Genomic DNA, 16,350 nt, shown 5'->3' on the forward strand with positions numbered 1-16,350 from the left:
GTTATAAATGGAAATGGTGAAGAGCTTGTAGATTTATGTGCTGAAAAAGGACTGATGATTGGGAATACCTGGTTTAAAAAGCGAGATATACATAAGTATACTTATGTAAGTAGGAGAGATGGCCAGAGAGCGTTATTGGATTACGTGTTAATTGACAGGCGTGCGAAAGAGAGACTTTTGGATGTTAATGTGCTGAGAGGTGCAACTGGAGGGATGTTTGATCATTATCTTGTGGAGGCTAAGGTGAAGATTTGTATGGGTTTTCAGAAAAGAAGAGTGAATGTTGGGGTGAAGAGGTTGGTGAGAGTAAGTGAGCTTGGGAAGGAGACTTGTGTGAGGAAGTACCAGGAGAGACTGAGTACAGAATGGAAAAAGGTGAGAACAATGGAAGTAAGGGGAGTGGGGGAGGAATGGGATGTATTTAGGGAATCAGTGATGGATTGCGCAAAAGATGCTTGTGGCATGAGAAGAGTGGGAGGTGGGTTGATTAGAAAGGGTAGTGAGTGGTGGGATGAAGAAGTAAGAGTATTAGTGAAAGAGAAGAGAGAGGCATTTGGACGATTTTTGCAGGGAAAAAATGCAGTTGAGTGGGAGACTTATAAAAGAAAGAGACAGGAGGTCAAGAGAAAGGTGCAAGAGGTGAAAAAAGGGCAAATGAGAGTTGGGGTGAGAGAGTATCATTAAATTTTAGAGAGAATAAAAAGATGTTCTGGAAGGAGGTAAATAAAGTGCGTAAGACAAGGGAGCAAATGGGAACTTTAGTGAAGAGCGCAAATGGGGAGGTGATAACAAGTAGTGGTGATGTGAGAAGGAGATGGAGTGAGTATTTTGAAGGTTTGTTGAATGTGTTTGATGATAGAGTGGCAGATATAGGGTGTTTTGGTCGAGGTGGTGTGCAAAGTGAGAGGGTTAGGGAAAATGATTTGGTAAACAGAGAAGAGGTAGTAAAAGCTTTGCGGAAGATGAAAGCCTGCAAGGCAGCAGGTTTGGATGGTATTGCAGTGGAATTTATTAAAAAAGGGGTGACTGTATTGTTGACTGGTTGGTAAGGTTATTTAATGTATGTATGACTCACGGTGAGGTGCCTGAGGATTGGCGGAATGCGTGCATAGTGCCATTGTACAAAGGCAAAGGGGATAAGAGTGAGTGCTCAAATTACAGAGGTATAAGTTTGTTGAGTATTCCTGGTAAATTATATGGGAGGGTATTGATTGAGAGGGTGAAGGCATGTACAGAGCATCAGATTGGGGAAGAGCAGTGTGGTTTCAGAAGTGGTAGAGGATATGTGGATCAGGTGTTTGCTTTGAAGAATGTATGTGAGAAATACTTAGAAAAGCGAATGGATTTGTATGTAGCATTTATGGATCTGGAGAAGGCCTATGATAGAGTTGATAGAGATGCTCTGTGGAAGGTATTAAGAATATATGGTGTGGGAGGCAAGTTGTTAGAAGCAGTGAAAAGTTTTTATCGAGGATGTAAGGCATGTGTACGTGTAGGAAGAGAGGAAAGTGATTGGTTCTCAGTGAATGTAGGTTTGCGGCAGGGTGTGTGATGTCTCCATGGTTGTTTAATTTGTTTATGGATGGGGTTGTTAGGGAGGTGAATGCAAGAATTTTGGAAAGAGGGGCAAGTATGAAGTCTGTTGGGGATGAGAGAGCTTGAGAAGTGAGTCAGTTGTGTTTCGCTGATGATACAGCGCTGGTGGCTGATTCATGTGAGAAACTGCAGAAGCTGGTGACTGAGTTTGGTAAAGTGTGTGAAAGAAGAAAGTTAAGAGTAAATGTGAATAAGAGCAAGGTTATTAGGTACAGTAGGGTTGAGGGTCAATTCAATTGGGAGGTGAGTTTAAATGGAGAAAAACTGGAGGAAGTGAAGTGTTTTAGGTATCTGGGAGTGGATCTAGCAGCGGATGGAACCATGGAAGCGGAAATGGATCATAGGGTGGGGGAGGGGGCGAAAATTCTGGGAGCCTTGAAGAATTTGTGGAAGTCGAGAACATTATCTCGGAAAGCAAAAATGGGTATGTTTGAAGGAATAATGGTTCCAACAATGTTGTATGGTTGCGAGGCGTGGGCTATGGATAGAGTTGTGCGCAGGAGGATGGATGTGCTGGAAATGAGATGTTTGAGGACAATGTGTGGTGTGAGGTGGTTTGATCGAGTAAGTAACGTAAGGGTAAGAGAGATGTGTGGAAATAAAAAGAGCGTGGTTGAGAGAGCAGAAGAGGGTGTTTTGAAATGGTTTGGGCACATGGAGAGAATGAGTGAGGAAAGATTGACCAAGAGGATATATGTGTCGGAGGTGGAGGGAACGATAATAAAGTTTTCACTGCTTCTGACAACTTGCCTCCCACACCATATATTCTTAGTACCTTCCACAGAGCATCTCTATCAACTCTATCATATGCCTTCTCCAGATCCATAAATGCTACATACTAATCCCTTTGCTTTTCTAAGTATTTCTCACATACATTTTTCAAAGCAAACACTGATCCACACATCCTCTACCACTTCTGAAACCACACTGCTCTTCCCCAATCTGATTCTCTGTACATGCCTTCACCCTCTCAATCAATACCCTCCCATATAATTTCCCAGGAATACTCAACAAACTTATACCTCTGTAATTTGAGCACTCACTCTTATCCACTTTGCCTTTGTACAATGGCACTATGCAAGCATTCCGCCAATCCTCAGGCACCTCACCATGAATCATACATACATTAAATAACCTTACCAGCCAGTCAACAATACAGTCACCCCCTTTTTTAGCAAATTCTACTGCAATACCATCCAAACCTGCTGCCTTGCCGGCTTTCATCTTCTGCAAAGCTTTTACTACCTCTTCTCTGTTTACCAAATCATTTTCCCTAACCCTTTGTCGCTGTCTCCCGCGTTTGCGAGGTAGCGCAAGGAAACAGACGAAAGAAATGGCCCAACCCCCCCCCCATACACATGTATATACATACGTCCACACACGCAAATATACATACCTACACAGCTTTCCATGGTTTACCCCAGACGCTTCACATGCCTTGATTCAATCCACTGACAGCACGTCAGCCCCGGTATACCACATCGCTCCAATTCACTCTATTCCTTGCCCTCCTTTCACCCTCCTGCATGTTCAGGCCCCGATCACACAAAATCTTTTTCACTCCATCTTTCCACCTCCAATTTGGTCTCCCTCTTCTCCTTGTTCCCTCCACCTCCGACACATACATCCTCTTGGTCAATCTTTCCTCACTCATCCTCTCCATGTGCCCAAACCACTTCAAAACACCCTCTTCTGCTCTCTCAACCACGCTCTTTTTATTTCACACATCTCTCTTACCCTTACGTTACTCACTCGATCAAACCACCTCACACCACACATTGTCCTCAAACATCTCATTTCCAGCACATCCATCCTCCTGCGCACAACTCTATCCATAGCCCACGCCTCGCAACCATACAACATTGTTGGAACCACTATTCCTTCAAACATAGCCATTTTTGCTTTCCGAGATAATGTTCTCGACTTCCACACATTCTTCAAGGCCCCAGAATTTTCGCCCCCTCCTCCACCCTATGATCCACTTCCGCTTCCATGGTTCCATCCGCTGCCAGATCCACTCCCAGATATCTAAAACACTTCACTTCCTCCAGTTTTTCTCCATTCAAACTCACCTCCCAATTGACTTGACCCTCAACCCTACTGTACCTAATAACCTTGCTCTTATTCACATTTACTCTTAACTTTCTTCTTCCACACACTTTACCAAACTCAGTCACCAGCTTCTGCAGTTTCACACATGAATCAGCCACCAGCGCTGTGTCATCAGCGAACAGCAACTGACTCACTTCCCAAGCTCTCTCATCCCCAACAGACTTCATACTTGCCCCTCTTTCCAAAACTCTTGCATTTACCTCCCTAACAACCCCATCCATAAACAAATTAAACAACCATGGAGACATCACACACCCCTGCCGCAAACCTACATTCACTGAGAACCAATCACTTTCCTCTCTTCCCACACGTACACATGCATTACATCCTCGATAAAAACTTTTCACTGCTTCTAAGAACTTTCCTCCCACACCATATATTCTTAATACCTTCCACATATATATATATATATATATATATATATATATATATATATATATATATATATATGTTTGAGGACAATGTGTGGTGTGAGGTGGTTTGATCGAGTAAGTAACGTAAGGGTAAGAGAGATGTGTGGAAATAAAAAGAGCGTGGTTGAGAGAGCAGAAGAGGGTGTTTTGAAATGGTTTGGGCACATGGAGAGAATGAGTGAGGAGAGATTGACCAAGAGGATATATGTGTCGGAGGTGGAGGGAACGAGGAGAAGAGGGAGACCAAATTGGAGGTGGAAAGATGGAGTGAAAAAGATTTTGTGTGATCGGGGCCTGAACATGCAGGAGGGTGAAAGGAGGGCAAGGAATAGAGTGAATTGGAGTCATGTGGTATACAGGGGTTGACGTGCTGTCAGTGGATTGAATCAAGGCATGTGAAGCGTCTGGGGTGGACCATGGAAAGCTGTGTAGGTATGTATACACGTGTGTGGACATGTGTATGTACATGTGTATGGGGGGGGGGTTGGGCCATTTCTTTCGTCTGTTTCCTTGCGCTACCTCGCAGACGCGGGAGACAGCGACAAAGTATAAAAAAAAAAAAAAAAAAAAAAAAAAAAATATATATATATATATATATATATATATATATATATATATATATATATATATATATATATATATATATATATATGTATATGTTATTCCATGTGTGGTGAGGTGGCAATGGGAGTAAATAAAGGCAGACAGTGAGAATTGTGTGCATGGGTATATATGTGTCTGTGTGTGTATATATATATGTGTACATTGGGATGTATGGGTGTGTATATTTGCGTGTGTGGATGTGTATGTATATACATGTGTATGGGGGTGGGTTGGGCCATTTTCTTTCGTCTGTTTCTTTGCCCTACCTCGCAGACGCGGGAGACAGCGACAAAGCAAAATAATAATAATAATGATAATATGTATATATATATCTATATATATCCCTGGGGATAGGGGAGAAAGAATACTTCCCACGTATTCCCTGCATGTCGTAGAAGGCGACTAAAAGGGAAGGGAGCGGGGGGCTGGAAATCCTCCCCTCTCATTTTTTTTATTTTAATTTTCCAAAAGAAGGAACAGAGAAGGGGGCCAGGTGAGGGTATTCCCTCAAAGGCCCAGTCCTCTGTTCTTAACGCTACCTCGCTATCGCGGGAAATGGTGAATAGTATGAAAAAAAATATATATATATATATATATATATATATATATATATATATATATATATATATATATATATATATATATATATATATATATATATTCATTCCCTCAACTGCCACATGACTCACCTTTGCATTTAAATCACCCATCACTATGACCCGGTCTTGTGCATCAAAACCACTCATTCACCTGCTCCCAAAACACTTGCCTCTCATGATCTTTCTTGGTATACATGGGGTGTTCAGTGTTGTAAATGGAAATGGTGAAGAGTTTGTAGATTTTTGTGCTGAAAAAGGACTGGTGATTGGGAGTACCTGGTTTAAAATGCGAGATATACATAAGTATACGTATGGAAGTAGGAGATATGGCCAGAGAGCGTTATTGGATTGTGTTAATTGACAGGCGCGCGAAAGAGAACTTTTGGATGTTAATGTGCTGAGAGTTGCAACTGGAGGGATGTCTGATCATTATCTTGTGGAGGCTAAGGTGAAGATTTGTATGGGTTTTCAGAAAAGAAGAGTGAATGTTAGGGTGAAGAGGGTGGTGAGAGTAAGTGAGCTTGGGAAGGAGACTTGTGTGAGGAAGTACCAGGAGAGACTGAGTACAGGAATGGAAAAAGGTGAGAACAATGGAAGTAAGGGGAGTGGGGGAGGAATGGGATGTATTTAGGGAAACAGTGATGGATTGTGCAAAAGATGCTTGTGGCATCATTTTCCCTAACCCTCTCACTTTGCACACCACCTCGACCAAAACACCCTATATCTGCCACTCTGTCATCAAACACATTCAACAAACCTTCAAAATACTCACTCCATCTCCTTCTCACATCACCACTACTTGTTATCACCTCCCCATTAGGCCCTTTCACTGAAGTTCCCATTTGCTCCCTTGTCTTACGCACTTTATTTACCTCCTTCCAAAACATCTTTTTATTCTCCCTGAAATTTGATGATACTCTCTCACCCCCCAACTCTCATTTGCCCTCTTTTTCACCTCTTGCACCTTTCTCTTGACCTCCTGCCTCTTTCTTTTATACCTCTCCCACTCATTTGCATTTTTTCCCTGCAAAAACTGTCCAAATGCCTCTCTCTTCTCTTTCACTAATAATCTTACTTCTTCATCCCACCACTCACTACCCTTTTCTAATCAACCCACCTCCCATGCTTCTCATGCCACAAGCATATTTTGCGCAATCCATCACTGCTTCCCTAAATACATCCCATTCCTCCCCCACTCCCCTTACCTCCTTTGTTCTCACCTTTTTCCATTCTGTACTCAGTCTCTCCTGGTACTTCCTCACAGAAGTCTCCTTCGCAAGCTCACTTACTCTCACCACTCTCCTCACCCCAACATTCTCTCTTCTTTTCTGAAAACCCCGACAAATCTTCACCTTTGCCTCCACAAGATAATGATCAGACATCCCTCCAGTTGCACCTCTCAGCACATTAACATCCAAAAGTCTCTCTTTCCTGCATCTATCAATTAACACGTAATCCAATAACACTCTCTGGCCATCTCTCCTACTTACATATGTATACTTATGTATATCTCGCTTTTTAAACCAGGTATTCCCAATCACCAGTCCTTTTTCAGCACATAAATCTACAAGCTCTTCACCATTTCCATTTACAACACTGAACACTCCATGCATACCAATTATTCCCTCAACTGCCACATTACTCACCTTTGCATTCAAATCACCCATCACTATAACCTGGTCTTGTGCATTAAAACCACTAACACACTCATTCAGCTGCTCCCAGAAGACTTGCCTCTCATGATCTTTCTTCTCATGCCCAGGTGCATATGCACCAATAATCAGCCATCCCTCTCCATCAACTTTCAGTTTTACCCATATCAATCTAGAATTTACTTTCTTACACTCTATCACATACTCCCACAACTCCTGATTCAGGAGTAGCGCTACTCCTTCCCTTGCTCTTGTCCTCTCACTAACCCCTGACTTTACTCCCAAGACATTCCCAAACCACTCTTCCCCTTTACCCTTGAGCTTCGTTTCACTCAGAGCCAAAACATCCAGGTTCCTTTCCTCAAACATACTAGCTATCTCTCCTTTTTTCACATCTTGGTTACATCCACACACATTTAGACACCCCAATCTGAGCCTTCGAGGAGGATGAGCACTCCTCGCATGACTCCTTCTTCTGTTTCCCCTTTTAGAAAGTTAAAATACAAGGAGGGGAGGGTTTCTGGCCCCCCGCTCCCGTCCTCTTTAGTCGCCTTCTACGACATGTGAGGAATGCGTGGGAAGTATTCTTTCTCCCCTATCCCCTATTCCCACATACCTTCTTGAAAGTAAACACCTGATCCACATATCCTCTACCACTTCTGAAGTCACACTGTTCTCTCCCAATCTGATGTTCTGTACATGCCTTCACCCTCTCAGTCAATACCCTCCCATATATTTTCCCAGGAATACTCACCAGACTTATACCTCTGTAGTTTGAGCACACACCTTTATACCCTTTGCCTTTGTATAATGGCTTTATGCAAGCATTTCACTAATCCTCAGGCACCTCACCATGAGTCATACATACATTAAATAATCTTACCAACCAGTGAACAACACATTAACCCCCTTTTTTTAATAAATTCCACTGCAATACCATCCAAACCTGCTGCCTTGCCGGCTTTCACCTTCTGCATGTCTTTTACTACCTCCTCTCTGGTTACCAAATCATTCTCCCTAATCTTCTCACTTTGCACACCACCTCGACCAAATCAACCTATATCTGCCACTCTATCATCAAGCACATTCAACATACCTTCAAAATACTCACTCCATCTCTCTCTGGCATCACCATTACTTGTTATCACCTCCCCATTAGCCCTGTTCACTGATGTTCCCATTTGTTCCTTTGTCTTATGTGCTTTATTTACCTCCTTCCCAAACATATGTTTATTCTCCCTAGAATTTAATGATACTCTGTCACCCCAACTCTCATTTGCCCTGTTTTTCACCTCTTGCACCTGTCTCTTGGCCTCCTGCCTCTTTCTTTTATACGTCTCTAGTCTTTTGCATTATTTCCCTGCAAAAATCGTCCAAATGCCTCCCTCTTCTCTTTCACTAATAACCTCGCTTCTTCATCCTACCACTCACGACCATTTCTAATCTGCCCACCTCCCATGCTTCTCATGCCACAAGCATCTTTTATGCAAGCCATCACTGCTTCCCTAAATACATCCCTTTCCTTCCTCACACCTCTTACGTCCTTTGTTCTTACCTTTTTCCATTCTGTACTCATTCTCTCCTGTTACTTCCTCACACAAGTCTCCTTCCCAAGCTCACTTACTCTCACCAGTCTCTTCACCCCAATAGTGCATATGAACCTGGTAGTTGGGGGTTAGTATGATATATGTATGTGCATATATGTGTGTATATTCATATAAGAATGGATAGGTCTTTCTTCATCTGTTTCCTGACACTACCTCACTGACATGGGAAACGGCAATCAGGCATGATGGAGATATGTGTTTGTGTGTGTGTGTTTGGTTTTACTGGACTCTGTCTGCTTAAAGTTACACTGCAAATGAAAAGTCAGCTTCAGCGAGCCTGTATACTTTGAGTTCATGCTTTTGAAGCTTTCATTCCAAAGGAGTCTTCATTTTCCTGCTTCTTAAGGCAATGCAGCTTGTGCTGGAACTAGGAGCCTTAAGAAAGGTCTTGGGTAACTTTAGGGCTTTAATAGAAGCTAGTTCTTTGTTTATTATAGGTAAAGAAAAAAAACGTGTGTGTGTATGAGAATAGTATAGAATAGTTTATTTGCTTATACTTTTAGAAAATATATGGAGTACATCTCCTTAATAACATAAGTAACTATCTTGAAATGCAAATTGCAATTTAGATTTGAGTAACTAAAGAATATGACTTGTCAGCGACAGTTACATTTACTTGTCATCACAATGATACATCTAGATATACTAAACATTGCTCTTAGATAGAGCAATAGTATTTTTAGAACAGTTACATTGGTAGTTTGCATTAAATACGTTTGATCTGAGTTGCCTTGGATTTTTGATAGTTTAGAATATACTTATTTTGCATCCTAACAGTATCATCATTTTCTCACTGAAATAATACATGATATTCATCATCCACAACATTAGCATCACATTTATTGCAAATGCAATCTGCACCTACTCCCATCTTGATATCTACCGACAGTTATTGGTAGTTTATTGTTACAAGCTCATAGTTTGCTCATTAACAGGTGGTTACTGTGTGTGTGTGTGTGTGTGTGTGTGTGTGTGTGTGTGTGTGTGTGTGATTCTAGATATTTTGTGAATAATAAAATGAATAACTTAGAAAGGGAATCGTAATGAGATCATGAGACACCTTAGATATTGGTGAGTTTTTGGCTCTTTGCAATAGCATTGTTTTAAGAAAGTTACATATGATTGATTTTGTTATAAAGCCTCATTTAGTAGATTGAAAATTACATGCAATGTTTACTCTTTTTACAGATGATGTGCATATCCGCAAGGCTCCACGCATTGAGGATCAGTTTGCACGAGACAAACAAGGTCGAAGAAGGTTAGCTTTTTATTTTCATCCACTGTAGAATGTAGACTTAGTTGTCATGAAGCATGAAGTATCATAACTGAAATGCTTTAGTTTTATCACTTGAATGGTTTGTGTAATTATTGTATTTCTCTCAAGGACTGGTTCATCCCATGAGCCTTAATGAGATCTCAGTCCTCCATGGGCTAGAAGCTTCATAATCTTTTCAGTGCACTGCACTTCAATCACCAATTACATCCTTCCACAAGTTGAATTCCATGTGCATTGTATGCTCTTTTCATTGGCCATAGATGACCTCCTAAACAAAGGATGAGTAATTGGAGCTGCCTAAATGCCTCATAACACGCTTGTGCCCATGGTGGACTAATTGCACACATTTGTTTGGTACTAAGTGTACCTTTGGTTCCCAGTACTGTGCCCTTGCTATCTGTTGCACTCATGATCATGCCTCACCTCCTGTATTTAGGATTGGCCAGTCTGGTAAATAGTGTATTTTCACTTTACTGTACTCTGAGTGCTTTGCTCTTAATTCACAAGAATGAAATAGTTGCTGTGATCTTTTTAGTACTCCTAATTGTAAATGAGATAGGAATTTTTTGCATATCTAGGATAAGGCAGTCCAAGGAATATGTTCTTCTTAAGTAAGTAATATTTAAGTCTTTATTCATAAAAAGAAATAATGTTTTTGTATTTTTGTATTTTGGGGGTATCTGTTCAATAAGCTGAAGAAAGGAAAATTATTTCACTGTTTTTTTGCACATTGGGGAGACCATAGAAATCAGTTACACATCAGAAGGTTCAATTCTACCTTACTTGTGAGTTAAATGCCTCTCATCCCCATGTTGAGTTAACTCCTATTAAACTGTGACCTCACCAAAGATAACATTTCATGGAATTGTAACCTCAAGCAGCCGGAGTCTGGTAATGTTTCAGATGATGTATATAGATGAATCTCCTGTAGCTGCTACTGTTCTAATCAAAGAGCTATAAGTGAGTTTAGTGCTAAAGGAGTCCAGTATAACAACTCCATTGGAGGCGCTACCATTAGCACCTTTGGTCATGTATGAGGGCTTCATTGGGATATTAGCAATAACACAAATGATGACTGTGTACTCATGATAATTGTTTTAGATCCATTGCAAAATGATTGTGATAATGTTTAATGACTTTATGATAAAAAATCATCAAGAAACAGTAAGTTATGGTATAGTAATCTCCAATGCACTTGGTGAGAGCAGCTTGAGCAGATGATCGTGGGAGATTGGATGGGATGAGTTAGTTCTGTGACAGTGGGACAGTGTTGTGATTCATCTCCTTGGAAACTGCACTCATCTTAAAGCAGGCATCTCTTGGACTTTGTTAGTCTTGGTTATCACATTCTTCAACATGGCTGTGGTAGGTTTGTACAGGTGAAGCTCATCCTCAGCCTCCTCCATAGCTTTGTCTCTCTCCAACTCCTGCTGTTCTTTGGTTAGTTCCCACATGAAACAGCAGTAGGGCATCCACTTTGATATTGTTGATTTCTAGGCTGGCATCATTTACCATGTGCATGTTGTCATGCTTAATCCTTTGATCATCCTCCTTAAACCCAAGCTGTTTTCATTACAGTAATGCATTGGAACAGGACAAAAACTTAACTCATACCATTGCGAAAAATATCCATTGTCACCCAGGCCTTCTTGTTCACTTTCCAGAATGACAGGCAGATGTTCCTTGGAGAAATCCTCCAGTGCTCTGGGTGTTTTGTGATGGTAAACAACTATGGGCTTCAGCTTGAAGTCCCATAAAGCATTACCACCCTGCAAGAGTGCAAGGTGATTGTTGGTGGCTTTAAACCCTTGTGCATGCTTTTCATTCTAGGAGATGAATGTCCATGATGATATTCACATCTAGAAAAGACCTATCTCATCAACAGTAAATACAAGCTTGTTGGGGGGGGGGGTGATTTCCATGTTTGATGATATCCCTGGAGGTAGTGAAAAACTTCCATGATGCTTGCTTGTTGGTACCCACCACTTCATCAAAGATATGTATGTTGAAGTTATTTCAACTCTTAGATTTTTGAAACCAAAGTTTGTATGCCTGGAAGGTCTCAGTCATTCACCCTTCATCCTCTTTTTTTTTTCCTGCAGATGGTTGAAAATTCTCGTAGCCTTTTCCATGATGATCAGTTGACTTTTGGGCATGTGTCACTGTCTCATATCCTATCTAAATGCCTATCTGGTTCTCCATCTTTTCTATTAAAACACCCCTTGAATGAGTCACCCTCGTAGAAAGAGGAGTAGAATGCATAAAAGCCCTGATCTTGTCCTTATTCTTCAGAATTGTTCTAAGTGCAGACATAGTCTAACCCAAGCTGTGGTTCAGCAGTTTCAGTGCACTAACATCTTTTTGGTTATTATTATTATACTTTGATGCTGTCTTCTGCATTAGTGAGGTAGTGCAAGGAAACAGACGAAAGAATGGCCACCCCACCCACATACACATGTATATACATAAACGCCCACACATGCACATATACATACCTATACATTTCAATGTATACATCCATATACATACACAGATATATACATGTATACACATGTACATATTCATACATGCTGCCTTCATCCATTCCTGCTGCCACCATGCCACACATGAAATGACACACACATCCCCCCGTGTGCATGCGAGGTAGCACCAGGAAATGACAACAAAGGCAACATTCGTTTCGCACTCAGTCTCTACTGTTGTTTGTAATGCACCAAAACCACAACTCCCTTTCCACATCCAGGCATCACAAAACTTCACATGCTCTGGTTCAATCCAGTGACAGCACATCAAGCCCGGTATACCACATCTTTCCAATTCATTCCATTCCTTGCACAACTTTCACCCTCCTGTATGTTCAAGCCCTGATCGCTCAAAATCTTTTTCACTCCATCCTTCCACCTACAATTTGGTCTCCCACTTCTCTTTCCGAGATAACGCTCTTGCCCTCCACACATTCTTCAACGCTGCCAGAACCTTTGCCTCCTCCACCACCCTGTGACTCACTTTTGCTTCCATGATTCCATCCGCTGCCAAATCCACTCCCAGATATCTAAAACACTTCACACTTCCAGTTTTTCTCCATTCAAACTTATCTCCCAATTGACTTGTCCCTCAACCCTACTGAACCTAATAACCTTGCTCTTATTCACATTTACTCTCAGCTTTCTTCTTTCACTCACTTTACCAAACTCAGTCACCAACTTCTGCAGTTTCCTTCCCGAATCAGCCTCCAGTGCCATATCATCAGCAAACAGCAACTGACTCACTTCCCAAACCCTTTCATCCACAACAGACTGCATACTTACCCCCCTCTCCAAAACTCAAGCATTCGCCTCCCTAACAACCACATCCATAAACAAATTAAACAACCATGTAGACATCACACACCCCTGCCGCAAACCGACATTCACTGGGAACCACTCACTTTCCTCTCTTCCTCTAGTACACATGCCTTACATCCTTGATAAAAACTTTTCACTGCTTCTAGCAACTTGCCTCCCACACCATATATTCTTAATACCTTCCACAGAGCATCTCTATCAACTCTATCATATGCCTTCTCCAGGTCCATAAATGCTACATACAAATCCATTTGCTTTAAGTAATTCTCACATACATTCTTCAAAGCAAACACCTGATCCACACATCCTTTACCACTTCTGAAGCCACACTGCTCCTCTTCAATCTGATGCTCAGTACATTCCTTGACCCTCTCGATCAATACCCTCCAATATCATTTCCCAGGGATACTCACCAAACTTATACCTATGTAATTTGAACACTCACCTTTATCCCCTTTGCCTTTGTACAATGGCACTATACATGCATTCTGTCAATACTCAAGCACTTCACCATGAACCATACATACATTGAATATCCTCACCAACCAGTCAACAACACAGTCACCCCCTTTTTTGATAAATTCCACAGCAATACCATCCAAACCCTCCGCCTTGCTGGCTTTCATCTTCTGCAAAGCTTTCACTACTTCGTCTATGTTTACCAAATCATTCTCCCTAACCCTCTCACTTCGCGCACCACCTCGACCAAAACACCCTATATCTGCCGCTCTATCATCACACACATTCAACATACCTCCAAAATACTCATTCCATCTCCCTCTCACTTCGATACTACTTGTTATCACCTCCCCATTTGCCCCCTTGACCTATGTCCCATTTGCTCTCTTGTCTTACGCACTTTATTTACCTTCTTCCGAAACATCTTTTTATTTTCCCTAAAATTTAATGGTACTCTCTCACCCCAACTCTCAATTGTCCTCTTTTTCACCTCTTACACCTTTCTCTTGACCTCTTGCCTCTTTCTTTTATACATCTTGCAGTCATTTGCACTATTTTCCTGCAAAAATCATCCAAATGCCTCTCTCTTCTCTTTCACTAACAATGTTACTTCTTCATCCCACCACTCGCTACCCTTTCTAATCTTCCCACCTCCCACCTTTCGCATGCCACAGGCATCTTTTGCACAAGCCATCACTGCTTCCCTAAATACACCCCACTCCTCCCCCACTACCCTTACGTCATTTGCTCTCACCTTTTTCAATTCTGCACTCAATCTCTCCTGGTTCTTCCTCTCACAAGTCTCCTTCCCAAGCTCACTTACTCTCACCACTCTCTTCACCCCAACATTCTCTCTTCTTTTCTTCACCCCAACATTCTCTCTTCTTTTCTGAAAACCTCTTCATATCTTCACCTTTGCCTTCACAAGATAATGATCAGACATCCCCCCAGTTGCCCCTCTCAGCACATTAACATCCAGAAGTCTCTCTTTCGCGTGCCTATCAATTAACACATAATCCAATAACGCTCTCTGGCCATCTCTCCTACTTACATACGTATACTTATGTATTTTTATTATTATTTTTTATTTTGCTTTGTCGCTGTCTCCCGCGTTTGCGAGGTAGCGCAAGGAAACAGACGAAAGAAATGGCCCAACCCACCCCCATACACATGTATATACATACACGTCCACACACGCAAATATACATACCTATACATCTCAGTGTACACATATATATACACACACAGACACATACATATATACCCATGCACACAATTCACACTGTCTGCCTTTATTCATTCCCATTGCCACCTCGCCACACATGGAATACCATCCCCCTCCCCCCTCATGTGTGCGAGGTAGCGCTAGGAAAAGACAACAAAGGCCCCATTCGTTCACACTCAGTCTCTAGCTGTCGTGCAATAATGCCCAAAACCACAGCTCCCTTTCCACATCCAGGCCCCACACAACTTTCCATAGTTTACACCAGACGCTTCACATGCCCTGATTCCATCCACTGACAGCACGTCTACCCCGGTATACCACATCGATCCAATTCACTCTATTCCTTGTCCGCCTTTCACCCTCCTGCATGTTCAGGCCCCGATCACTCAAAATCTTTTTCACTCCATCTTTCCACCTCCAATTTGGTCTCCCACTTCTCCTCGTTCCCTCCACCTCCGACACATATATCCTCTTGGTCAATCTTTCCTCACTCATTCTCTCCATGTGCCCAAACCATTTCAAAACACCCTCTTCTACTCTCTCAACCACGCTCTTTATATTTCCACACATCTCTCTTACCCTTACATTACTTACTCGATCAAACCACCTCACACCACACATTGTCCTCAAACATCTCATTTCCAGCACATCCACCCTCCTGTGCACAACTCTATCCATAGCCCACGCCTCGCAACCATACAACATTGTTGGAACCACTATTCCTTCAAACATAGCCATTTTTGCTTTCTGAAATAATGTTCTCGACTTCCACACATTCTTCAAGGCTCCCAGGATTTTCGACCCCTCCCCCACCCTATGATTCACTTCCGCTTCCATGGTTCCATCCGTTGCCAAATCCACTCCCAGATATCTAAAACACTTTACTTCCTCCAGTTTTTCTCCATTCAAACTTACCTCCCAGTTGACTTGACCCTCAACCCTACTGTACCTAATAACCTTGCTCTTATTCACATTTACTCTTAACTTTCTTCTTTCACACACTTTACCAAACTCAGTCACCAGCTTCTGCAGTTTCTCACATGAATCAGCCACTAGCGCTGTATCATCAGCGAACAACAACTGACTCACTTCCCAAGCTCTCTCATCCACAACAGACTTCATACTTGCCCCTCTTTCCAAAACTCTTGCATTCACCTCCCTAACAACCCCATCCATGAACAAATTAAACAACCATGGAGACATCACACACCCCTGCCGCAAACCTACATTCTCTGAGAACCAATCACTTTCCTCTCTTCCTACACGTACACATGCCTTACATCCTCGATAAAAACTTTTCACTGCTTCTAACAACTTGCCTCCCGCACCATATATTCTTAATACCTTCCACAGAGCATCTCTATCATATGCCTTCTCCAGATCCATAAATGCTACATACAAATCCATTTGCTTTTCTAAGTATTTCTCACATACATTCTTCAAAGCAAACACCTGATCCACACA

At 41.9% G+C, this 16,350-nt stretch overlaps 1 protein-coding gene across 1 annotated transcript in view; it reads left to right on the forward strand.

The window, feature by feature from the left end:
- Nucleotides 1-16,350, forward strand: part of LOC139749709 (G patch domain-containing protein 1 homolog) — a 240,342-nt gene that overhangs the window by 42,413 nt on the left and 181,579 nt on the right. The window contains exon 2 of the mRNA XM_071663863.1: nucleotides 9,771-9,840. Within this exon, the coding sequence (XP_071519964.1) occupies nucleotides 9,771-9,840 (70 nt within the window). The remainder of the gene's footprint in view (nucleotides 1-9,770; nucleotides 9,841-16,350) is intronic.

This window comes from Panulirus ornatus, chromosome 8 (genome assembly GCF_036320965.1).
Source record: "Panulirus ornatus isolate Po-2019 chromosome 8, ASM3632096v1, whole genome shotgun sequence".
Lineage (NCBI taxonomy): Eukaryota > Metazoa > Arthropoda > Malacostraca > Decapoda > Palinuridae > Panulirus > Panulirus ornatus.